General features: G+C 40.3%; 2 protein-coding genes across 2 annotated transcripts; one reads left to right on the forward strand and one right to left on the reverse strand.

Moving 5' to 3' along the window:
- Positions 1 to 1,340: 1,340 nt before the first annotated feature.
- LOC115735882 (cysteine protease RD19A-like) lies at positions 1,341 to 5,134 on the forward strand. Its single transcript, XM_030667311.2, has 4 exons — positions 1,341 to 1,836; positions 2,115 to 2,234; positions 4,239 to 4,485; positions 4,622 to 5,134. The coding sequence occupies exons 1-4, from the start codon at positions 1,387 to 1,389 to the stop codon at positions 4,894 to 4,896; spliced, it is 1,092 nt and encodes a 363-aa protein (XP_030523171.1). The 5' UTR covers positions 1,341 to 1,386; the 3' UTR covers positions 4,897 to 5,134.
- Positions 5,135 to 6,528: 1,394 nt separating this feature from the next.
- On the reverse strand, positions 6,529 to 14,539 carry LOC115735881 (V-type proton ATPase subunit a3). The gene is made up of 18 exons (XM_030667310.2): positions 14,183 to 14,539; positions 13,136 to 13,180; positions 12,782 to 12,904; positions 12,598 to 12,705; positions 12,119 to 12,229; positions 11,858 to 12,031; positions 10,856 to 10,993; positions 10,439 to 10,546; positions 10,097 to 10,204; positions 9,853 to 10,001; positions 9,492 to 9,645; positions 8,536 to 8,696; positions 8,232 to 8,438; positions 7,909 to 8,092; positions 7,728 to 7,811; positions 7,437 to 7,633; positions 7,239 to 7,298; positions 6,529 to 6,858 (listed from the first exon to the last, which is right to left on the reverse strand). Exons 1-18 carry the CDS (start codon positions 14,333 to 14,335, stop codon positions 6,651 to 6,653), a joined length of 2,472 nt encoding a protein of 823 aa, XP_030523170.1. The 5' UTR covers positions 14,336 to 14,539; the 3' UTR covers positions 6,529 to 6,650.
- Between the last annotated feature and the right edge of the window lie 4,146 nt (positions 14,540 to 18,685).

Raw genomic sequence — 18,685 nt, forward strand, 5'->3', positions numbered from 1 at the left:
TGTTTACCACGTGCCGGTTGAGTGTCGAACAAGTATCGATATCCGAAACACATTCAATACGACAAGGAGGCCCCGGAGAGTGTCGGTGGTTCCTAGTAATCATTTGTACAAGACAAGTCTCGATACCATTTGTCCTTTCTGCGAATTTTATTCGGAATGTGGTTGTGTCACCCGTTATCGAAACTCTAGCCAAGATCCCCTCAATGATGTCCACGGATCTCAAAAGTCTTTGGCGAAATGCAAAGGATTTTAACCTAAAAGATTGTGGGGAAATTTCATAAATCTTGATACTTGTCTATCCAAAGTGCTAAAAGTAGGCTTTTAGCTTTAGCTTTCCCAAGGCTCAAGGTTCGTCAAAAAGGATTCACCAAACGCCTCGACCTTTTTTCAAGGAACTTTAAAGGGCCAAAGTACTTTTGAGAAAACTAAACCAAACACGTCCTAAGAAATTTCCGAAAGACCAGGTAAAGTCGGATTCCTTGTGGCCTCTTGGAAGGGGATCTATCTCCTTGTGTTGCTTTTTGGGCATGCGCGTGGATCTCAGTCCCCGCATCACCTCACATCCTTTATGTTTCCAATGACCTCTCTTGATGAGCAGTGGTGTTGTAGAACTTGTATCAAAATTCCTCTCGATCATCACGTCTCTCAATTCTGCTCACGTACGACAGAAACTTCGTTTGGAGCTGCTTAATTTTAGATTTGAACTGATTTTAAGACATGCATTACCTCCGTCGAGTGGTTCGTGCATCACCTAGGCTATGATTTGAATCGGATCACGGATGCATATGCTCCGACGAAGACATGATCTTGATTCCGAGACATGTTGGTGCGACTACTCCAAACATTAACTCTTGCATGTCTCAGAATCCTTATTTTTTGTGAAGTTATGTTTGGCTATCCTTTCTTCTTCTTCTTTTTTAATTTGAAAAATTCCTTGCAATAAGTACTTTATTGATATGAGAAAGCAATTGATCACTACAAAGTAAGTTGACTGTGCGCTGTAGTTAAAAAAAAATGTATTTTCAAATTAAATAATTTATAAAATTAGTCCTCCTTATATTAAAATCTAAAAATTCATATTATAGACGAAAAAGAAAAGAAAAATTACGACGAGTGATGGCCATTATCTTGCCCAGGCAAATAACAAAAGTGAAGGACAAAGACGCTCAAAACTAGGAAGCAACCCCCAATCACCACTCAAAAAACTTGCCACTTGTCATTCGCTGATTGGCTCGTACTTTCCCCTTCGCTACAAGCAATCCCCCACTCTCTCTCGCTTGAAGGAACCATCTACGCTCACACACGTGTATATAACCGCGCCTCTGCTCCCCTCTCTATCACTCCCAATCTTCTTCTTCTTCTTCGCTCTCTCTCTCTCCCTCAAACATGAATCGCTTTCTCTCTCTCCTCGCTCTTTTCCCTCTCGTCTTCGTCTCGGCCTGCGCTTCCTCGGAGGTCGACGAAGATCCGTTGATCAGGCAGGTCGTAGGCGCCGCAGACGGCGGCCTCTCGACCGATCATCGCCACTTCTCTCTCTTCAAGAGACGTTTCGGCAAGTCGTACTCCTCTCAGGAGGAGCACGATCACCGATTCAAGGTGTTTAGGGCTAATCTGCGCCGGGCGAGGAGGCACCAGCAGCTCGATCCTTCGGCGATCCACGGCGTCACTCAGTTCTCCGACCTGACGCCCTCCGAGTTCAGGAGGAGTTATTTGGGGATTAGAAGTGGGCTTTGGTTGCCGAAGGATGCGAATCAGGCTCCGCTTCTGCCGACCGATGATCTGCCCGAGGATTTCGATTGGAGAGATCACGGAGCTGTCACCGCTGTCAAAAATCAAGTGAGTTTTTTTCCCCGAATTTGTTGGATCGTCGACGTCAATTGGAGTTATAATATGGATTTGTAGTTTGTTCTTAACTCGTAAGAACAATGCATCTACATCGGTTTTCTGAGAAGTAACCTAGGCAATGCTAATTGATAGTTGTTTTTCATTTTGTTTGATTGATTAGGTATTTTGGATCGCTCTATGCTCATCCTCTATGATTTTCCTTAGAATATTCTTTCATTGGTTTTCCTCTGATAAAGCGCCGACTCTGCTGTTTATTTTGCTGATATCAGGGTATGTGTGGATCATGCTGGAGTTTCAGCACGACAGGAGCGCTGGAAGGTGCGCACTACCTTGCTACTGGAGAACTAGTTAGCCTCAGCGAGCAACAACTTGTGGATTGTGATCATGAGGTAATGCCATTGTGTCTTCTTTTGGTTGCTTCATTTGCATTTGGCATTGCACCGTTTGTTAATCTTCTTTCATCAATGAGAAGGATTAAAAAATTTATATGGAAAAACTTTGTGCGGAATACAAAAAAAAAATGAGTTATATTAGGGATTAATCTTGTGGAATTAAAAGAGGATGTGCATTCCTTCACTCTTGAAAGGGGATGAGCATTTTGCAGAATTCTGTTCCAATGTAAAAAGTTGGACCAGGCATAGGAATGTGAGTGGGAGCTGGAACCGGATTTCGTTTTAATCTATTCCTAACATGGCATCATCTGCATTCTGAATGATCATGTGTAGAGATGCTTTAATCCATAGTTATTTTTCAGATGGGCAATTTGATTCTTCCATTAAGCCAGAAGTCCTATTCGTTAGATATCTCATCACTCAGATTCCGTGCAATTCATTGTGCTCGTGTTTAGGATATGAACACTAAATTTTTGTGACCTTAAGGTAATTCCAAGGGGGTAATAGCAACAAGTTAGATTCCCTGGAAACCATAATTATCGCGCTATACTTTGACAACTACTAAGGCAACTCTTCACATCATACATTAGGTAAGTTGGACTAGAACAGTGGTGACCCATGTTAATTATTTTTAATGCTTCATAGGCATGTATTGCTTTTTTCCCCTTAAATTTTACAACCGAGATTCTCAGTTATGCATAGCATTATTTTGTAAGCTCTGACAACATAGTGTAGCATCCGTGATAAGTGAGTTTGGTTAACAGACAATTTAGATCCTGTGGATATCAATGTTGTGCTATGGCAGACCCAGGATTCAGAGGGAGTGGGGAGCATTTCTTTGCAGAAATAATTAAAAAATTTGAATAGAAATATTGGACTTACTGAGTAATCAAAAGCTTTCAGGTACGACCATACTGAATATATCTTTTTTAAGCTTTTGTTTCTCTAAATGTTTCAGTTAATCAATCCTAATGTAAATCTCTGACAACCCCTCCCCCCCTCCCCGGCCCAAAAAAAAAAAATCCTATTGTAAATCGAATATTGCTGAAAATCCAATTGAACAACTATTATACCAACTGGTGTGAAATATTTACAGTGATGAATCACTTATTCTTTTTTTGGCCGTTGATGAACCACTTACTTATTTGGAAAGTAATTATCCGCGTGAACAGAAGAAAGATAGAAAAAGACTTATAGCTTTCATGTATGCTTTTATGTAACTCAACTGGGAGTTATACATGTGTGCATACATTTTGGAACTGGTAAGAGAACTGATACTGTATAAATAGCTATGGAATTGTTGATTTTTTTTAATAGCAGAATAATTTCTGCTTTGACCCTTCATATCCCATAGGACTTTTCATGAAGTTTCACATTCTTAGATTTATCTTTGATGTTAAGGTTGATCTTGATTATGATTTCTACATGAGGTTGAAAAGTTCATTGATTTTGTCTAACTATCTCTGAGCAGTTGATAATCAATTATCACATAATTCATTACATGAGGTCGTTCTATTTGATTATGCAATAAGTTTGAACTCATTATCACGTTAACTTGTTATGTCGTAGTGTTTTTATTGTAATGTATGACAATACGCTAGGAGCAATAGATCTCTCACCACCCTTAAGAGCATGTGAGGGGGGAGGGGGGCAACTTCCATCACCGCCACTCTGTGTCGGCCATTGGAGTAGAATGTAGTTGGGTGTTGTGTGCTATCTTATCTCTTCACTCCCTCTTGGATTGTATGAAACTGAAAGTTGACACAATTTGTGCGGCGAGTTATGAAAGCTTGATTCTTTCATGAAAACTGGCCTATAATATTTCCCTCGTAAGAGTACCTTATTCTTCCCTAGCATCAAAAGGCCTAATACTCTGTTCAGTGTGCTTGCCTCGTTAAATGACTCTTCAATTTTCCTTATGTTTTAACTTATGATGTCATATTTTGACAAAAAAAAAAACCTTATGATATTATATCAAATGGAGGTTCTACTTTTGTGCAGTGTGATCCAGATGAACCTGGATCGTGTGACTCTGGATGCAATGGGGGATTGATGAACAGTGCTCTTGAGTACACTCTTAAAGCGGGTGGGCTCATGCGAGAGGGTGACTACCCCTATACTGGCACTGATCGTGGAACTTGCAAATTTGACAAGTCCAAGATTGCTGCATCAGTGGCCAACTTCAGTGTTGTTTCCCTTGATGAAGATCAAATTGCAGCAAATCTTGTGAAGAATGGGCCTCTTGCCGGTACATGACACATGACCCCGATCTAGACTTTATTATTATTATTTTTTTGTTCCTTTTCATTTTCGATTCGCATAATGTGCATGCTGCTTATATCACGGTAATGGTAATTAACGTAACTCTTCCTTGCTTGAAACAGTGGCCATCAATGCCGTTTTCATGCAGACATACATCGGTGGGGTTTCATGCCCCTTCGTATGCTCCAAGAGATTGGACCATGGGGTGTTGTTGGTTGGATATGGTTCAGCAGGTTATGCTCCCATTAGGATGAAGGAAAAGCCGTACTGGATCATAAAGAACTCATGGGGAGAGAACTGGGGACAGAATGGATACTATAAAATCTGCAGGGGCCGCAATATCTGTGGAGTAGACTCATTGGTATCTACCGTGGCTGCCACCCCTGGCTCCCACTAGACTCTGAGCTAGAGGTAATTGTCCTGTATATAAGGGTGGCAAATACTACATTTGTGAAGCTGTAGTAGTTTCTAAGTATGGTGTGCCAATCTGATGTTTAGGAAGAAGAAAACATTACTTTATAGTTCTAGGGGTGGTCTGATTTGAAGTCTGAAAGCGTGAGTGTCAAAATGTTATAAAATTTAGCTTTATGACCTGCTCTACCAAATTTGTATCGGACGGAATTGGATACCTCTCATGCAGCATTCGGCCTGGTTTGATTAGGTCCCTTAGGTTTTGTTGTTTTACATTGTAAAGCAAGCTTGGAATTACAAAGTTTCTAAGTCCAATTGATGAACTGGATAGATTTAAGAAAGCCTCCTTGAATTTGGCCCAATTAACCCGCTGTAAATCAGTTAGAAATAAACACGCAAGTGGGCTCACTTGGGGAAGCGATAATATGGGATAAGAAACATAAAATAACAGGAAGAATAATGACGTCTTAAACGCCTGAAATCTTCAACAAAAGTGGCCTGGGACTTCTAGCAAAATTGCGGAGTTCTCGCGGGCCTTTGGGCCTTCGAGGCAGACTTAGTGGGCCACATAAATGGGCCGAACTTGTTGCAAATGTTCCCCGATGGGGCCGAACTTTGAGCCTTGTTAACGCCCAGACTTTGGATAGTGGATCCTGATCGAGCCTATTTTGGCCTGGGCCTACGTAAATGGTCCTCAATCCAACGAGTACTCCCAATATTATGCCTTCGTATGCCCCTCCACAAGCAACAAGGAGCGAAAGAAAAAAGACCCCGGTAAGAGGCTGGTCCAATCGGGGACCTGATCTAGTAAATGGGTCGTGCTTAGGGATAATGAGCCCATTATGAGCAGGATTAATACGCCTTTTGGGCCGCATAATGGGCCGAATTAATATGGCCCTGGTTGGGCCAAAAATGGGCCGTGCTTCTGTCCTGGGCCTGTTTACATTTAAAATGGGCCAGATTGGATCTGTTGGGCTTTAGTTAGGGCCGCAGTTTAGGGTAATGGACTTTGGGCCGAACAATAGGCCTGACTTTGGGCCCGGCATGCCTTCGAATGGGTTGTACTTTTGCCTCTTTGGGCCTGTGACCTTTTGTGTCCCTAGTTAAGGAGCCGTACGTTTGGCCCTGTATAGTGGTTACAGGTTGGACCCGACAGGCCGGGCCTAGAAATGGGCACTATAGGTCTGCTCGGCCCAGGAAACGGGATTTATTCTGCCAACGAACATATAAGCCATTGTAACCATGAGGCCCAGCTAGGTGGCAATACTGAGCCATTTAGCCGGTAGATTGACATGCATGCTGTTAAGACTACCGTTGGGTCTTTTGAGCCACAGGTCCAGCTTTTATTGGGGCCAGAGATTAGGCTTGCTGCCGCTGCGCCAGATAGTCGTTTAGCCGTCTCCACTGAATACCTAAACGAGCTCCGCCATGACTTTGCCGCCTGATAAGAAGCTAATACTGCACACCAACAGTTTACCAAGTACATTCCAGGTTTCTGAGTACCTAAAATAAATACATACAAATAATTTACCGACGGTGATGACAATCATCATTACATTAATCAGCCCGATCATAACTTATTTCTTAAATAATATATGAACCAAGAAGGGGAGGCTCGTGATGTAAAGGTGGTTCATCCCATCTCTTTCAATAAAAGAATCGATGCAGACCCAACCGAACACGCAAGATGCATGTGACACACCAATCCATCATTTATATTGGGTAAATATACAGTAGGAATCAGAAATCATCCTCGTCACTGGCCAATGCAAACGAGAATGGATGGAACTTATAACCATTTCCCTCGTAAAACTTGTTTTGGAACTCCACCCAGTGAAGTCTCAGGGCATGCAAGAAAGCACTGAGGGTCTCCATCACCAGCAACACGCCGACAGTTGCAAAGATAAAGATGATGATGCCAACAATGAGAATGATCACATTGTTGAACCTGCAACACATCATACCAGCTTCCAAATATCACAAATCTGATGCAATAACTCAACAGAAATTCTTCATTCAAGCACCCATTATTTCAGCTACAGCTACTGCTTTCGTCGCATGTAGCATGTTATCCCCTTGTGTTCCAAGGGGCGTGGAAGCTCTTTTCCAAGGTAATTAATGCCCCCAAGATCTTTAAAATACCATGTATAGAGTTTCCAGCAAAAAACTATCTTAAAGACCAGTGCAGAAAGTCAAATGGGCAGGAACAAGTCCACACGCGGCATAAACCCATGTCACTTGCCTATGTATTCCGTAAACATCCCAAGTGAACCTCATAACAAACTATGACTAGCAAGATGAGAAGGCAAAACGAATGAGCAAGCTTACCCCCAAGCAAGCAGCAGAACCTTCTCATAGAACACGCTTGACAACTCTGAGTGGGCGAGACTAAACAAATATTGTAAAGTAAGAAGTCAAATTAGCCACTATTTTGTCTGCAGGAAAATATACATTAATGCGACAGAACAGAGGTTCAGAATATTGCTAGATGGAGACTGAGAATTGACACAGGTCCAAGCAGCATACCTAAGTGCCCACAGACGAAGATATGAAGCTGTATTGGAGACTGCCCCAAGTACAAATTCAATGGTATGTATAAGCTGGTGGACAAAGATTTCACTAAATTCGAATTCTTCATGATCCCCATGGGCATCAGGGGTTGTTTCCAACTGAAAGCTGTGCTCTGTGGTCTCCAGTGGCATGTACGAATTTCCTCGGTGCCTCTGCAAGATGAAAATCAGGACCAATTAGAATATGTGCAGAGTCCAAATATCAAATAAATATAATTAGTTGGCTAAGGTGAAAAGAAAAACAGACCTCTTCATGTTGCTTTTTCAGAAGAAAGGGCTTTGGAAGCAGCATCCATGGCACGGAAATGAGTGCCAGCAATAGCAGCACAAGCTGGCAATAAACCAATATAAATGAGGATATTCACATCTGATAAATCTGATAGGTCGATTATTGTGACATGATAGGTGCCAGTCGGAACAAAGATTACCTGCACCGTTTTCTGGCCAGGGAAAAGCTGATTCTCACCCAAGTCATCAGTAGGGCTTAGGAACATGTAAATCATTATGTGGTATAGATCAGCTTGTGAACCAGTGCACCATTTCACGATGACTAGGATGGATAGGTACCCAAACAAACTATTTAGAAATATCATCTGGGGAATAAATTGGAACCTGAGACAATGCATTAACAAAGCATCATTTCATTTATATCGAAAACTTTAAAGAGAGATGTATCAGAGCTAAAATAGCTCAAAAAAGATTTTAAAAAGAGATCAAGCCTGAAGCTTGCAATATCAAAGACTACAATTACCAGATATTGATGCAATTGCCAAAGAATTTAGCATTGAAATAGCTCAATATGATTCCAAGATTCATTTGGGCCACACCAAGCAGAATCGACATTTTCATCTTCAAAGAATTAAGAAATGGCAGCTCGCTTCTTGTGCCATGCCAGGCAGGATCCACACCAAACGGGTATGTGTCACGAACTTTAATTAAGCCCACTGTCGTAGCATCCCTGTGAAACAACACTAGATGTGAAAAAGCAAATATGCTGTAGAAGCAAGACGAACAATTTATGATATTACTGGATGTCAAAAGATACATCCACAAACCTGCAAGACAAATCACGGCATGCATATGCCGACGGACCAAATAGTTCAAATGGAACTGAAAAGAACTCATTGTAGATCAAACCGGTGTAGATTGAGAAGATTGCCATCATCAGAATAACATAACGGCCACCAAAGGTCATCTCTGTGATGTCTCCAAGTTTCTGTTATTGCCAATATAAGTGAAATCATTAACTTCATGCAATACAATTAACGACAAGTACCAACCGGAACACGAAAAGCACCACTTCAGCTGCTATTTCACGATTTTAATGGCGTCCTTGATGGGCAAACTAATGAAGGCTTAATTTGATATAAAATAACAAATTTGGGCATCTCCTTTCAACATGGTATTCTTATGGAGAGCATTTAGTTTGTGTTTTTTTGGGGATATTTAACGAAAATAGACGAACACGAGAAAAGTATCATTTGGGATTTTGTTCTGAAATTTTGTCATGGCTCTATCCAAAAAGGCAACAATGCATATAGATAAACGACTCTCGCATAAGCTTTAAAAACTAGTGGACTTCAGAATAGAAGACACAAAGTTCACAAAAGAAAATGTTTTCAATTCATCTATTTGTTTGGCTCATCACTAACAAGTGGATAGTCTCCAAATCTGAAACTTTTGATTGTATTTTCCATAACATGTAAAACAGACAATATTGAAAATGAGCATTAGTCCCAGGTCACATGAAGACATTATGCTCACTACATGATGATTTAACCAAACAAACAGTCCTTGAGCAAGTTTAAATTATCAGACAATCAAGCTTAAGGATCTTATCTCAAATTTAAGGAACCTGCCTTGCCATTGTTGATAAAGGATATAAAAGAAGGTTCAACGAGTTCCCACACGAGGCACCTTTCTATAATTCTCCAGAAAAGCAAAGACAAGGAACATTTTTGAAAATTTGTTGGAACTAAGATACAAGATATAATGTGAATTTGAATATTACCTGACCAGAAAGCTTCTTTTCCCTAAATATGAACATTAATGATGCAAGTAATAGGCAAATTCCATGTCCCCAGTCACCAAACATGACAGCAAATAGAAAAGGGAATGTAACTATGGTGTATACTCCAGGATTTGCTTCCTGATATCTAGCCACCCTGCATAATCAAGAGAAGAAGCAACCTTATCAGCATGCAACTGAATTTCACAGAGCATATCAGACAAATGGAGAGACACGAGACTTCAACTAGCAAAAAACAACAAATGAGAATACTACCACACGATTCTATTAGTCAGATAACATTTAAGACTTCAGAAATGCCATACGTTAATCCCTGTGTAGTTCAAAGTTTTTGAAAACTCACCCATATGCGTCAACAATTTCCTGGAATGCTGAAGTAAATTTGTTTGTCCGGAAGTATGTCGGCGGCAACTCCTTCGTCTGCAAAACCTGGAAAATGGCTCCAACTTGAGCATTGGAGTCAAATGCAGCTCGCTGCAATGCATCCTGAATCTGCAACAAGTCCAAAGTTTGCCCAGCACCAATATTAAGATGATTACCTTCTTTATCACCCCCTACTAATAGACATATTAGAGTGCCACAAAAACCTGTTTTGTCGCAAATACAGGACACCAGCCCTCTGCAACAAGACATTTCTTTGTCACATCAAGGCTAAGCATATTTAATGTGTGATAGATAGCCTTCTCCTTCCGCACCTTCAGGATTAAAAAGAAATATTAGGCAACGGACCCATCTGTCCATCCTAAAGAACAAAACTTTTCTTAAAGATCTGAAATAATTGTGCCAATGTAAAATTGGGAGACAAATCAAAATAGAAATTGTCAGTCAGTAAACTGTGACCCATTTATAACAAGATACTTTCGATACAATATTGTTAAGCTTGCTAATAACATAATTAAGCATATCTCTGTTGTAATAATTACGCCTACCAAGCGGCTCCACTGCTCATATTGATCTCCAATGGTCTGCAACAAGTTGCCACGATGTGCAAGTCCAGCATCAATAGTGGTCTTCAGTTCTGAAAGCCTCCCCATAACCTAATCAAGATCACACTTGAATGTGAACAACTGTATGCTTGGAGCTAATGCTCAAGAAGGAGATGATGTTTCAATCTTCAACAATCTCACAAAGCCATATTTACAACACAAAATCAATCAACAGAAGGCATTAGACAACCATCATAAATAGAAATAGTATCATTAGCAAGATGGATGTCATTCTGGCAGTGGCGCCCTAGTAAAACTGACCATAAATGGCAGTGCAGAGAATAGGACAAAATGGAGGAAAGAGAGGAGGAGATGATTCTAATTAATAAATATATAAAACAATATGAGCACTCAGAATACCTCTGTAATCATTTGAGCTTGTTTTCCTAAGTCCTCACTGAAAGGGTAGCGATTAGCTCCGAAAGCTTCACATATTTTCAGGATCTTATTCTTCGCTCTTTCTCCAGAATAGAAAACCAAAAAAATATTCTTCTCAACCTGAAAATTGACATCTCGAGTCAGGGGAAAGAAACGCCATCAAACCAGAAATATGCCCATAAGGACATGACTTAAATCGTCCATTAATTCAATATAACACAGGGACACAGCATCATGCAAGCATATAAAGTAAAATCCTCCCCGAACATTGTAAAAACTAAGTTTGAAACAAAAGCCCGCACTATATGCCATAAGATACAGGAACATATGTCTACTCCATAGTCCATAAACCCCCAAACCAAATTAAATGTTCAGAGATTTATTTATCTAACTGATCGACTTGTAAATCAATCGCTTCATAACGCGATCAAACATCTACCCTCAATTGGAGTGAAAGCAAGCCACTACCATCCTCGAGCAAGGCATGGTTTTCCCTTCTTAGATATATACTATGGATGACCCACAATTAGGACATAATAGAAGTATAAAATCAACACAATAGCACTTGATACCATCAGATTAGTTCTCTGTTTGGGACATTGGGGAAATGGGGAGATTGATTGTAATTACATAAATTTTAAAAATTCTGGGGAGGGGAATGGAGGGAAATTTAAAATCTTTAGGCATTTTTTCTTCATTTTCATCTCTTAGGCATCTTCCAAACATAGCCCGATGGTTTTGGGAATCAGATGGCATAAACTCAGTTTATGACCAGCATCTGCAACATCCAGAATCCTATTATGTCATGTCTCTCTCCCCCTCTCTCTCCCCAACAACCAAAAAAAAGCAAAATAGAAGTAACAGAACGCAAAAAACGAACGGCTTACAGAAATTAGCGGAAAAAACGGTGAAGTCAGAACTGGAAACATTGGATAATACTACTGCTGCCAATAGTTTACATCTCACAGATCAGTACAACCTCACCTTTTCACCTGAAGCAGGATCCATAACGGGCTCTTCAATCTCTGCCTGCTTCAAGAACACATTACCCCTGGTAGCACGAAATAAGATCCTCTCAAATGCCATGGATTTTTCTCGAGGGACAAGTCCACAGAGAAACCCCAACTTCATTTGCTTCGACGCATCGGTTGCCATTTCCTTCAAAACGGTTTAACGAATTATTAAAGGAAGAGTAAGTTTAATTACTTAGATGGCTCCAAGAACTCCTAACTGAGCTTTATATACCTGATCACGTAATAAAGGTGTGTCTACGGATTCTTCACCGGTATGCTGCGATTCTATCTCTCTATGCTGTGCTGTGGCAATGCTATGAGCTGAGTGAAAAAATTCACCAACCTAGAAGAAACAGAATTACAACTCCTGTAATTTCAGATTAATATCAATTTTATACACACATAAAAAAATAGACCCTAATCTCCATATATAGTCAGGAAAGAATCTACAGCAACAAAAAGAATTTGACACCATATCTATGTCCACGCAAGCGTGCTTGTCATGCAGGCAGCTGTAAAATATGAATATTTTAGGAGAAGTCAGGACAGGTTGATAGTTTCTCCTCCATGCACATCAATAAGGAACACTAAAGTATGTAAGATTCATCAGTAAATCTGCACAATTTGCATTTTCTCTTAGGAGGGGAAACTCAAAATTCACAAGTAACAGCACAAACACAGTCTAACTTTTATAGTAGGACGAAGCAATACCTTCTGCAGGACAAGCTTATACTCCACCATCTCACTATAAGCACGTTGCAGCTTTTCACCATTTGCATTAATTTCAACCAGCTCTGCCTCAAGTTCTCCAAGTTTTGTCTACCAAAAACAAACTACCATTGTGAGTAATAATGGCAGATTCATAGTTAACCAGACCAAGGAAAATCCAATATACCTCCAGATCATCCACATTGCTATCAGCTAGGGTAGTAGATTTGATAGAAGGCACCACACCTGCCTTTGACATTTGCTCCTTGAAAAAGCGTAATTTGCGTGCCATCTCTCCACATCTTTTAATCTTCATCAATATTTTGTGAACAACAAACAACTCGCCGTGAGAGAAAGGAATACACAAATCTTAGACCGTAATTAATACGTAGGATCAGAATCTTAGACCAAAGTTTCTAACAGCTTGACCCAGAACTTTTAAATTTAACAGACGACAATCGCTAGAAAACAGAAGACGAAGTGAAGGAAATCAGAGTTGGCAACAATGATATTAAGCTGTAAATGACGAAGGCTTCTGTACCTGAGCAGCATAAGTCCTTTGGAAGGGGCTTTTGTCTGCATTGAGCTGAAAAGGACAATTTTATCAAAATACTCAGCCACAGATCATATAACACATCTAACTGAAAAGTTGCAAATAGAACATGAAAAGGAGAGATCATATGTCTTCCCTAAACATTGTGATCACATTTGCTTGTCCGGCACTATAATGAATCAAAGATGACAGTTGATATGTAACTCATGTAACATAAGCTTGATATGTCATATCATCTGACAAGTAAAGGAAATAATTCTCCTGCAGAATTCTCGCCACAAATGAGAATCCATTTTCGAAAATTTGGAGCCACGTGGTATAAATAACCGAGACACAATGATCAATAGTTACATACCAGAGCTCATGTGTGATATCCCCAACGTTCATTGTTTCATATCATCATTTCTGAATCACACATGGAAGATGTACCAACTTTTCTAGCTTCTATTTGTTTTCCTTGTTCTCCTTCACTTATTAAGTAAGTACCAGATACAGATCTCCATATCAAGTAGTGCGCCATCCAGAAACTCTTTACAAATTTCCAGAAACTCTACACAACTAAGATGCCGATACTCAGATATTACGCCAATAGTTTCTCTGAGTACGACTAGATTACTACCAGCATAAGGAATTCCTAGAACAGCTCAATTAAACGGCCTCAGCCACACAAAAGATACCGCACCAAATGAACTAGCAATTCAATTGAAGCAAATCAAGCGCATCAATCCGACTCCACGCAAACAATTAGCAATTCCTAAAACTGAATCAACTGAAGTGTCCGAAAGCCTAAAATTCACCCTCGAAACCTAACATGTCCACAAATGACAGAAGGCGACAGCAAAAACCCTCGCCGATCGCGAAAGCCATCCATCAGCAGCAAGGACGGGGAAAAACAAATGGAATCCAAATGGCGGCGAAGCGAGAAAAGGAGCGGTCGAGCAATCCCAAAGAGAACAAACAATCGAATCGGAGACGAGGAACAGAAGCAGGAAGAGGAGGAAGAAGAAGAAGAAGAAGAAGAAGAGAAGTACGGACATCCTTCAATTGGAGGAGGCCGAGGTCGCCGAGGTAGGAGACGGTGAGGTGAGCGGACTCCACGGGGATGACGACCTGGACCAACTGCATCGGCTCCGACCTGAATAGATCCATCGGAGGACAACATCCTCCGCCGCCGCGCCTCTCTCCCATTACCGCGAATCCTCAACCCTCGGCCCTTCTCGATTCCTCTCTCGCCTCAATCTACGGCTCTCTACGCACACCGCGCCAGCGTAAATATCAACCCCGTCCTGTACACAAGCAGGCAGAGAGAGAGAGAGAGGCAATGGATCGATCTCAGTGTCGCGAGGAACTGAGATGGCTTGGAGTCTAGCACCACACGACGTTTCTTCCCTGGCTCTCTCCTTGATTCATATCTTATTATTTATTTTGTCTGTCGGATTTTATTTTTTTTATTTTTTATTTTTCCCTCTTTATTGTCCGCTCTTACGTGTTGTTTTTCTCTTTGGTCTTGGACTGGGCCGCGACCGAGGTTTTGTTTCGTGTTGCCCGGGGCTAGTAAATTTGTGTCCCCATTATCATGATTCGGCCATGCGGTTCGTATCCAAGGTAAAGGTAATTACAACATCAAGGTAATTACAACATCGTTTTAATCTCAGTCGTGTCTATAAAGAAATCAAGCTATAATTTTTTCCTTAATTTTATCGCATCCTAAATAATTTTTTTCTTTCTTTTTGGTCGGAGATAATTTTTTCTTAATGAGGGCGTTTTATGTACCGAAACTGTAATGTGCTTTGTTTATAAATGAATAATAGGATTAATCTTAAATACATGGCTTGCGTGATCTTCCTGTGCACAGCCCACATCCATCCATGACATATAATTGCTTAAGGAAAATCCCCTGCTATCATTTTTATAGGTGGTGAATAGCAGTAATTACAAGGCTAAGGATTGCAAGAAAAAAAGAGGCTCCTTACTAACCTAATAATTCACGGAAAATATACCTCAAGTTGAGGCACCCCACTTTACAACTATGCAGTGCCAATGCTGACACGCGATAGGTCATTTCTCAAAAAATAGAGAATTCCGACAAGTTTGGGACATGTTGTGTATTAAATGTATATTTTTTTCACTATCAGTCACAATTAGGTTTTTATTTTGGGTTAGCTGGGTATATTAATTTCGGAATGACCGGATATCTGACTTAAGCAAATATGCTTTTGATAAATTGATATTTTGATCCATAATTTATTGATAATGTTTAAAATTAACCCCCTGTTTGAAGAAAGAACGTGTCGAAATGCTGGACTCGAGTGTAGCTGGCGTGTCGGGAGCTCTGACCACGTGTCGGTCGCATGTAAAAGAGTGTCGAAATGTCGGAGAGAATCGAATATGACACAATACGAAGGCCCTCGAAGAGTGTTAGTGCTTCGTAACTTTATAAGGAGGAAAATAACTTTTATTGTTTTTTTTTTTTGATAATCGAGGTGTCCGCGCGGCCGGCGAGCTTGCGCTCAAACCAGCGGTGAAGCACGACTAGTCCTCGGGGGCAACTGCAGAACCCCACCACCACGGTGCCCGGGTAAAACACTGGCATCACGAAGTTTTGAACCCGTAACCTCTCGTGAAAGGAACCGAGCGCAAACCATCGCGGCTACCAGCCGGTGGGTAATAACTTTTATTGTTAATAATATAGAAATGAAAAAAAAGAAAAAAAAATCATTGGAATTACGAAATGGCTTATGGAAAATTTGTCTGTATTGAATTGAATCCACAATAATTAAAAAGGATGGATCCATGGGGGCGTCTCGATTAGCACCGGCCTTATCTTCCCGGGGACAAAGCGAAGCGGGTGGAAACTTCAAATGATGAAGACATGTCGGGAATATGAATGGCCTCAAGGAAAATGCCTCGCCCAGTCTCTTGTTTTCTTCTTTACCCTTTTTCTTTTTCGTTATAAGGTTATTGCTTCTCGTTTTGAGACTCTTGAAACAATGTCATGCCAACTTAACATCAACTTTAGATGCGTTTATTTTACAAGAAATAAAATAATTCGATTCTTAAAAGTAATCGATCGCATTGCTTGAGATAATTAATTAATAAAAAATATTTTTACGAACGAATAAGATGCCTCATAAGTGTTGAGAAGTCCAATACCTTCACCCGGATAAATTATCAAAATAGAGCCAAGTCTAAGTCCACGGAAGCCAATGAATTATGACCAACTAGGATATATTAACCGTTCTACATCATATTAATTTTCCGATATGGGACTCTTACGTGATACAAATCACGTGTGTAACTCAACAATAAGTTGGAAGGTGAATATGAAAAAGGCAAGATCACGGTCAATCCAAACTTCCACGCTACGCTCGTGAATTTATCGTGCATTGTCAGTTTTTCTATTGGCCAAAAAGGATAAAAACCTATTCTTAGCTGCAATCAGATAAGATCAAAAGCATTCTTGCTCCCCTTGCACCGAGAGGAGAGATCACTTATCTAGTCTATCAGATTAATTGTTGGAGGAGACCAACACAAGCGGTACTAGCTTCCGCAATGACCATGATTCGTTAGCCTTCTTCGCTCTAGTAAGAGCTCTCGAAACCATAGAATCGAAGAGAGGGGCGAAAAAATGTATAATGGTCTTGTTAACAAGTGTCTTGGTGAAAAGTGCACGAGAAAATGGAAATTGCAGCATTTCCCTAATTATTCAAAGGGTCTTGTTAACGAATGTCTCGATTACATTGGTGAAAAGTGGACAAGAAAATGGAAATTGCAGCATTTCCCTAATTATTCAAAGGGTCTTGTTAACGAATGTCTTGATTACATTGGTGAAAAGTGCACAAGAAAATGGAAATTGCAGCATTTCCCTAATTATTCACTTAAACAAGTGTCCTACAAGTGGCATCGGGGCACTATTTAACAGATTCCATCTTACACGGCTTGCATGCTCTTTTTTGCACATAGCCTATGTTTATTGCCGCTGATATGGACATCGGTCATGTACCAAAATAGAAGAATACACAATCAATAACAATGTCCTGATCAATAAGTGGAGATGCAAATACATACCGTCTTTCCATGATACTGGGCAAATTAGCAAATATTTCGTTCGGATTAATTAGGCGTTCTAGTATTTTACATAACAATGTCCTGATCAACACGGCTCAAAATCAGCGTTGCGGTCCCAAACGTTACAGCAAGAGTCGGTAGATATGCTTATCAGATATCCTTTAGGGAATACGAAATTCAAGAGACCGACAATTGTGTTAATTAGGCAAAAAAAGGGAGGAAAAATATGCACAAACACACGGATCAATATAATGCCTATTGGATTCCATCAAATAGCCCCTAGCATCCGAGCCGAAAACCGGTAAGTACTCAAAAATATAAAGTTTCCAAACACTTTCACGCTAATCATTTGTCCCATTAACACTCCGTTCACAAATCGCCACTCGTTTCTTTAAAATTATCAATATTAGGGTCACTTAAAGATTCATTGTTAAAACCTTGTATCGTCGTCAACGCTCTTGCATTCGTATGGAATAGCATCCGCCTTCTATTGTTGACGATTTCTAAGAAACCAGTGGCGATTTTTGGACAAAAGGATAATTGGAGCAAATTTAGGAGTAAAGTAAAAGTTGGCGAGTTATTTTCAGACAAACGCAAGTTTGGCTCCGAAAATTCAACTTGAAGTTTGAAGTCTTTTCAATGAATTGGGCCCCCTCAATTTCTTGCATGGATTTCTCAAGGGGCAACCCCGTTTTCCCACTAGATGCAGTAGAAAGAATAGAACCACTGCAAACAATGGCTTTTGTACTTGGTATATTTCTTTCAAGTACAGGGGTATATATTCCAGCTGGTTCTATTTTCATACTCGGGGCATCTATCTTTTTTCTATTTTAGCATGCACGTCTCTTTATCAACAAAAGGGACTAGAAAACTATGAATCATATGCAATAGCTTTTCGTTTTAATGCAATCATCATGTAAAAATCCACAAGATGCCCACCTGCCTAAGGTTCTCTCTCTATTCCAGTTTCCAGTTAAACTAATCAGGTTTAGGGTTTTAGCTTCTGCTTTATAGTCATAGGGTGATTCCCCTCGGCTTCTCAACACACCAATAAAATATTTATGGTGTGGTTCTATCGACACGCATGTGCTGCTAAGAGATGGGAAAAGAGAAGCTTCGCATTTGCATGAGAGGAAAGCGTGTAAGCCATACAATATAATAAGCAAACAAAACCGGTTTCCTCTTTCCTTCAATTGGAGTGGGCAAACCGACTAATTTGAATCTTTGTCGTGTTCAGACAAAGTTCATGTCCTGGAAATCGATGCAGGCAACTTGGTGACAAGGAAAGATCTACATGTATGTCTTCCTTCAGTAATGGGGTTTCGGCAGAGACAACGGAGCATTAGACTTGCCTACAGATGCAACCCTGAGACGCTCATGTTAGGTGAGCTTATGATTAAACTAGTTTGCATTTTTCAAGCCCGAGCAGGCAAAGAAGCGGATTATAGGGAACAAAGCAGCTTTGAAGTT

This window comes from Rhodamnia argentea, chromosome 11 (genome assembly GCF_020921035.1).
Source record: "Rhodamnia argentea isolate NSW1041297 chromosome 11, ASM2092103v1, whole genome shotgun sequence".
NCBI classification, from domain to species: domain Eukaryota; kingdom Viridiplantae; phylum Streptophyta; class Magnoliopsida; order Myrtales; family Myrtaceae; genus Rhodamnia; species Rhodamnia argentea.

What these genes read in the sequence shown, in the direction of transcription:
- LOC115735882 (XM_030667311.2), top strand. Translation starts at nt 1,387, where the DNA reads ATGAATCGCTTTCTCTCTCTCCTCGCTCTTTTCCCTCTCGTCTTCGTC. An exon ending in TTGTGGATTGTGATCATGAG is followed by an intron (nt 2,235 to 4,238) that starts GTAATGCCATTG and finishes ACTTTTGTGCAG; the next exon opens with TGTGATCCAGATGAACCTGG. An exon ending in GAAGAATGGGCCTCTTGCCG is followed by an intron (nt 4,486 to 4,621) that starts GTACATGACACA and finishes TGCTTGAAACAG; the next exon opens with TGGCCATCAATGCCGTTTTC.
- LOC115735881 (XM_030667310.2), bottom strand. Translation starts at nt 14,335, where the DNA reads ATGGGAGAGAGGCGCGGCGGCGGAGGATGTTGTCCTCCGATGGATCTA. An exon ending in ATGAGCAGTGGAGCCGCTTG is followed by an intron (nt 10,205 to 10,438) that starts GTAGGCGTAATT and finishes TTAATCCTGAAG; the next exon opens with GTGCGGAAGGAGAAGGCTAT. An exon ending in AAAAGAAGCTTTCTGGTCAG is followed by an intron (nt 8,697 to 9,491) that starts GTAATATTCAAA and finishes TGGCAATAACAG; the next exon opens with AAACTTGGAGACATCACAGA.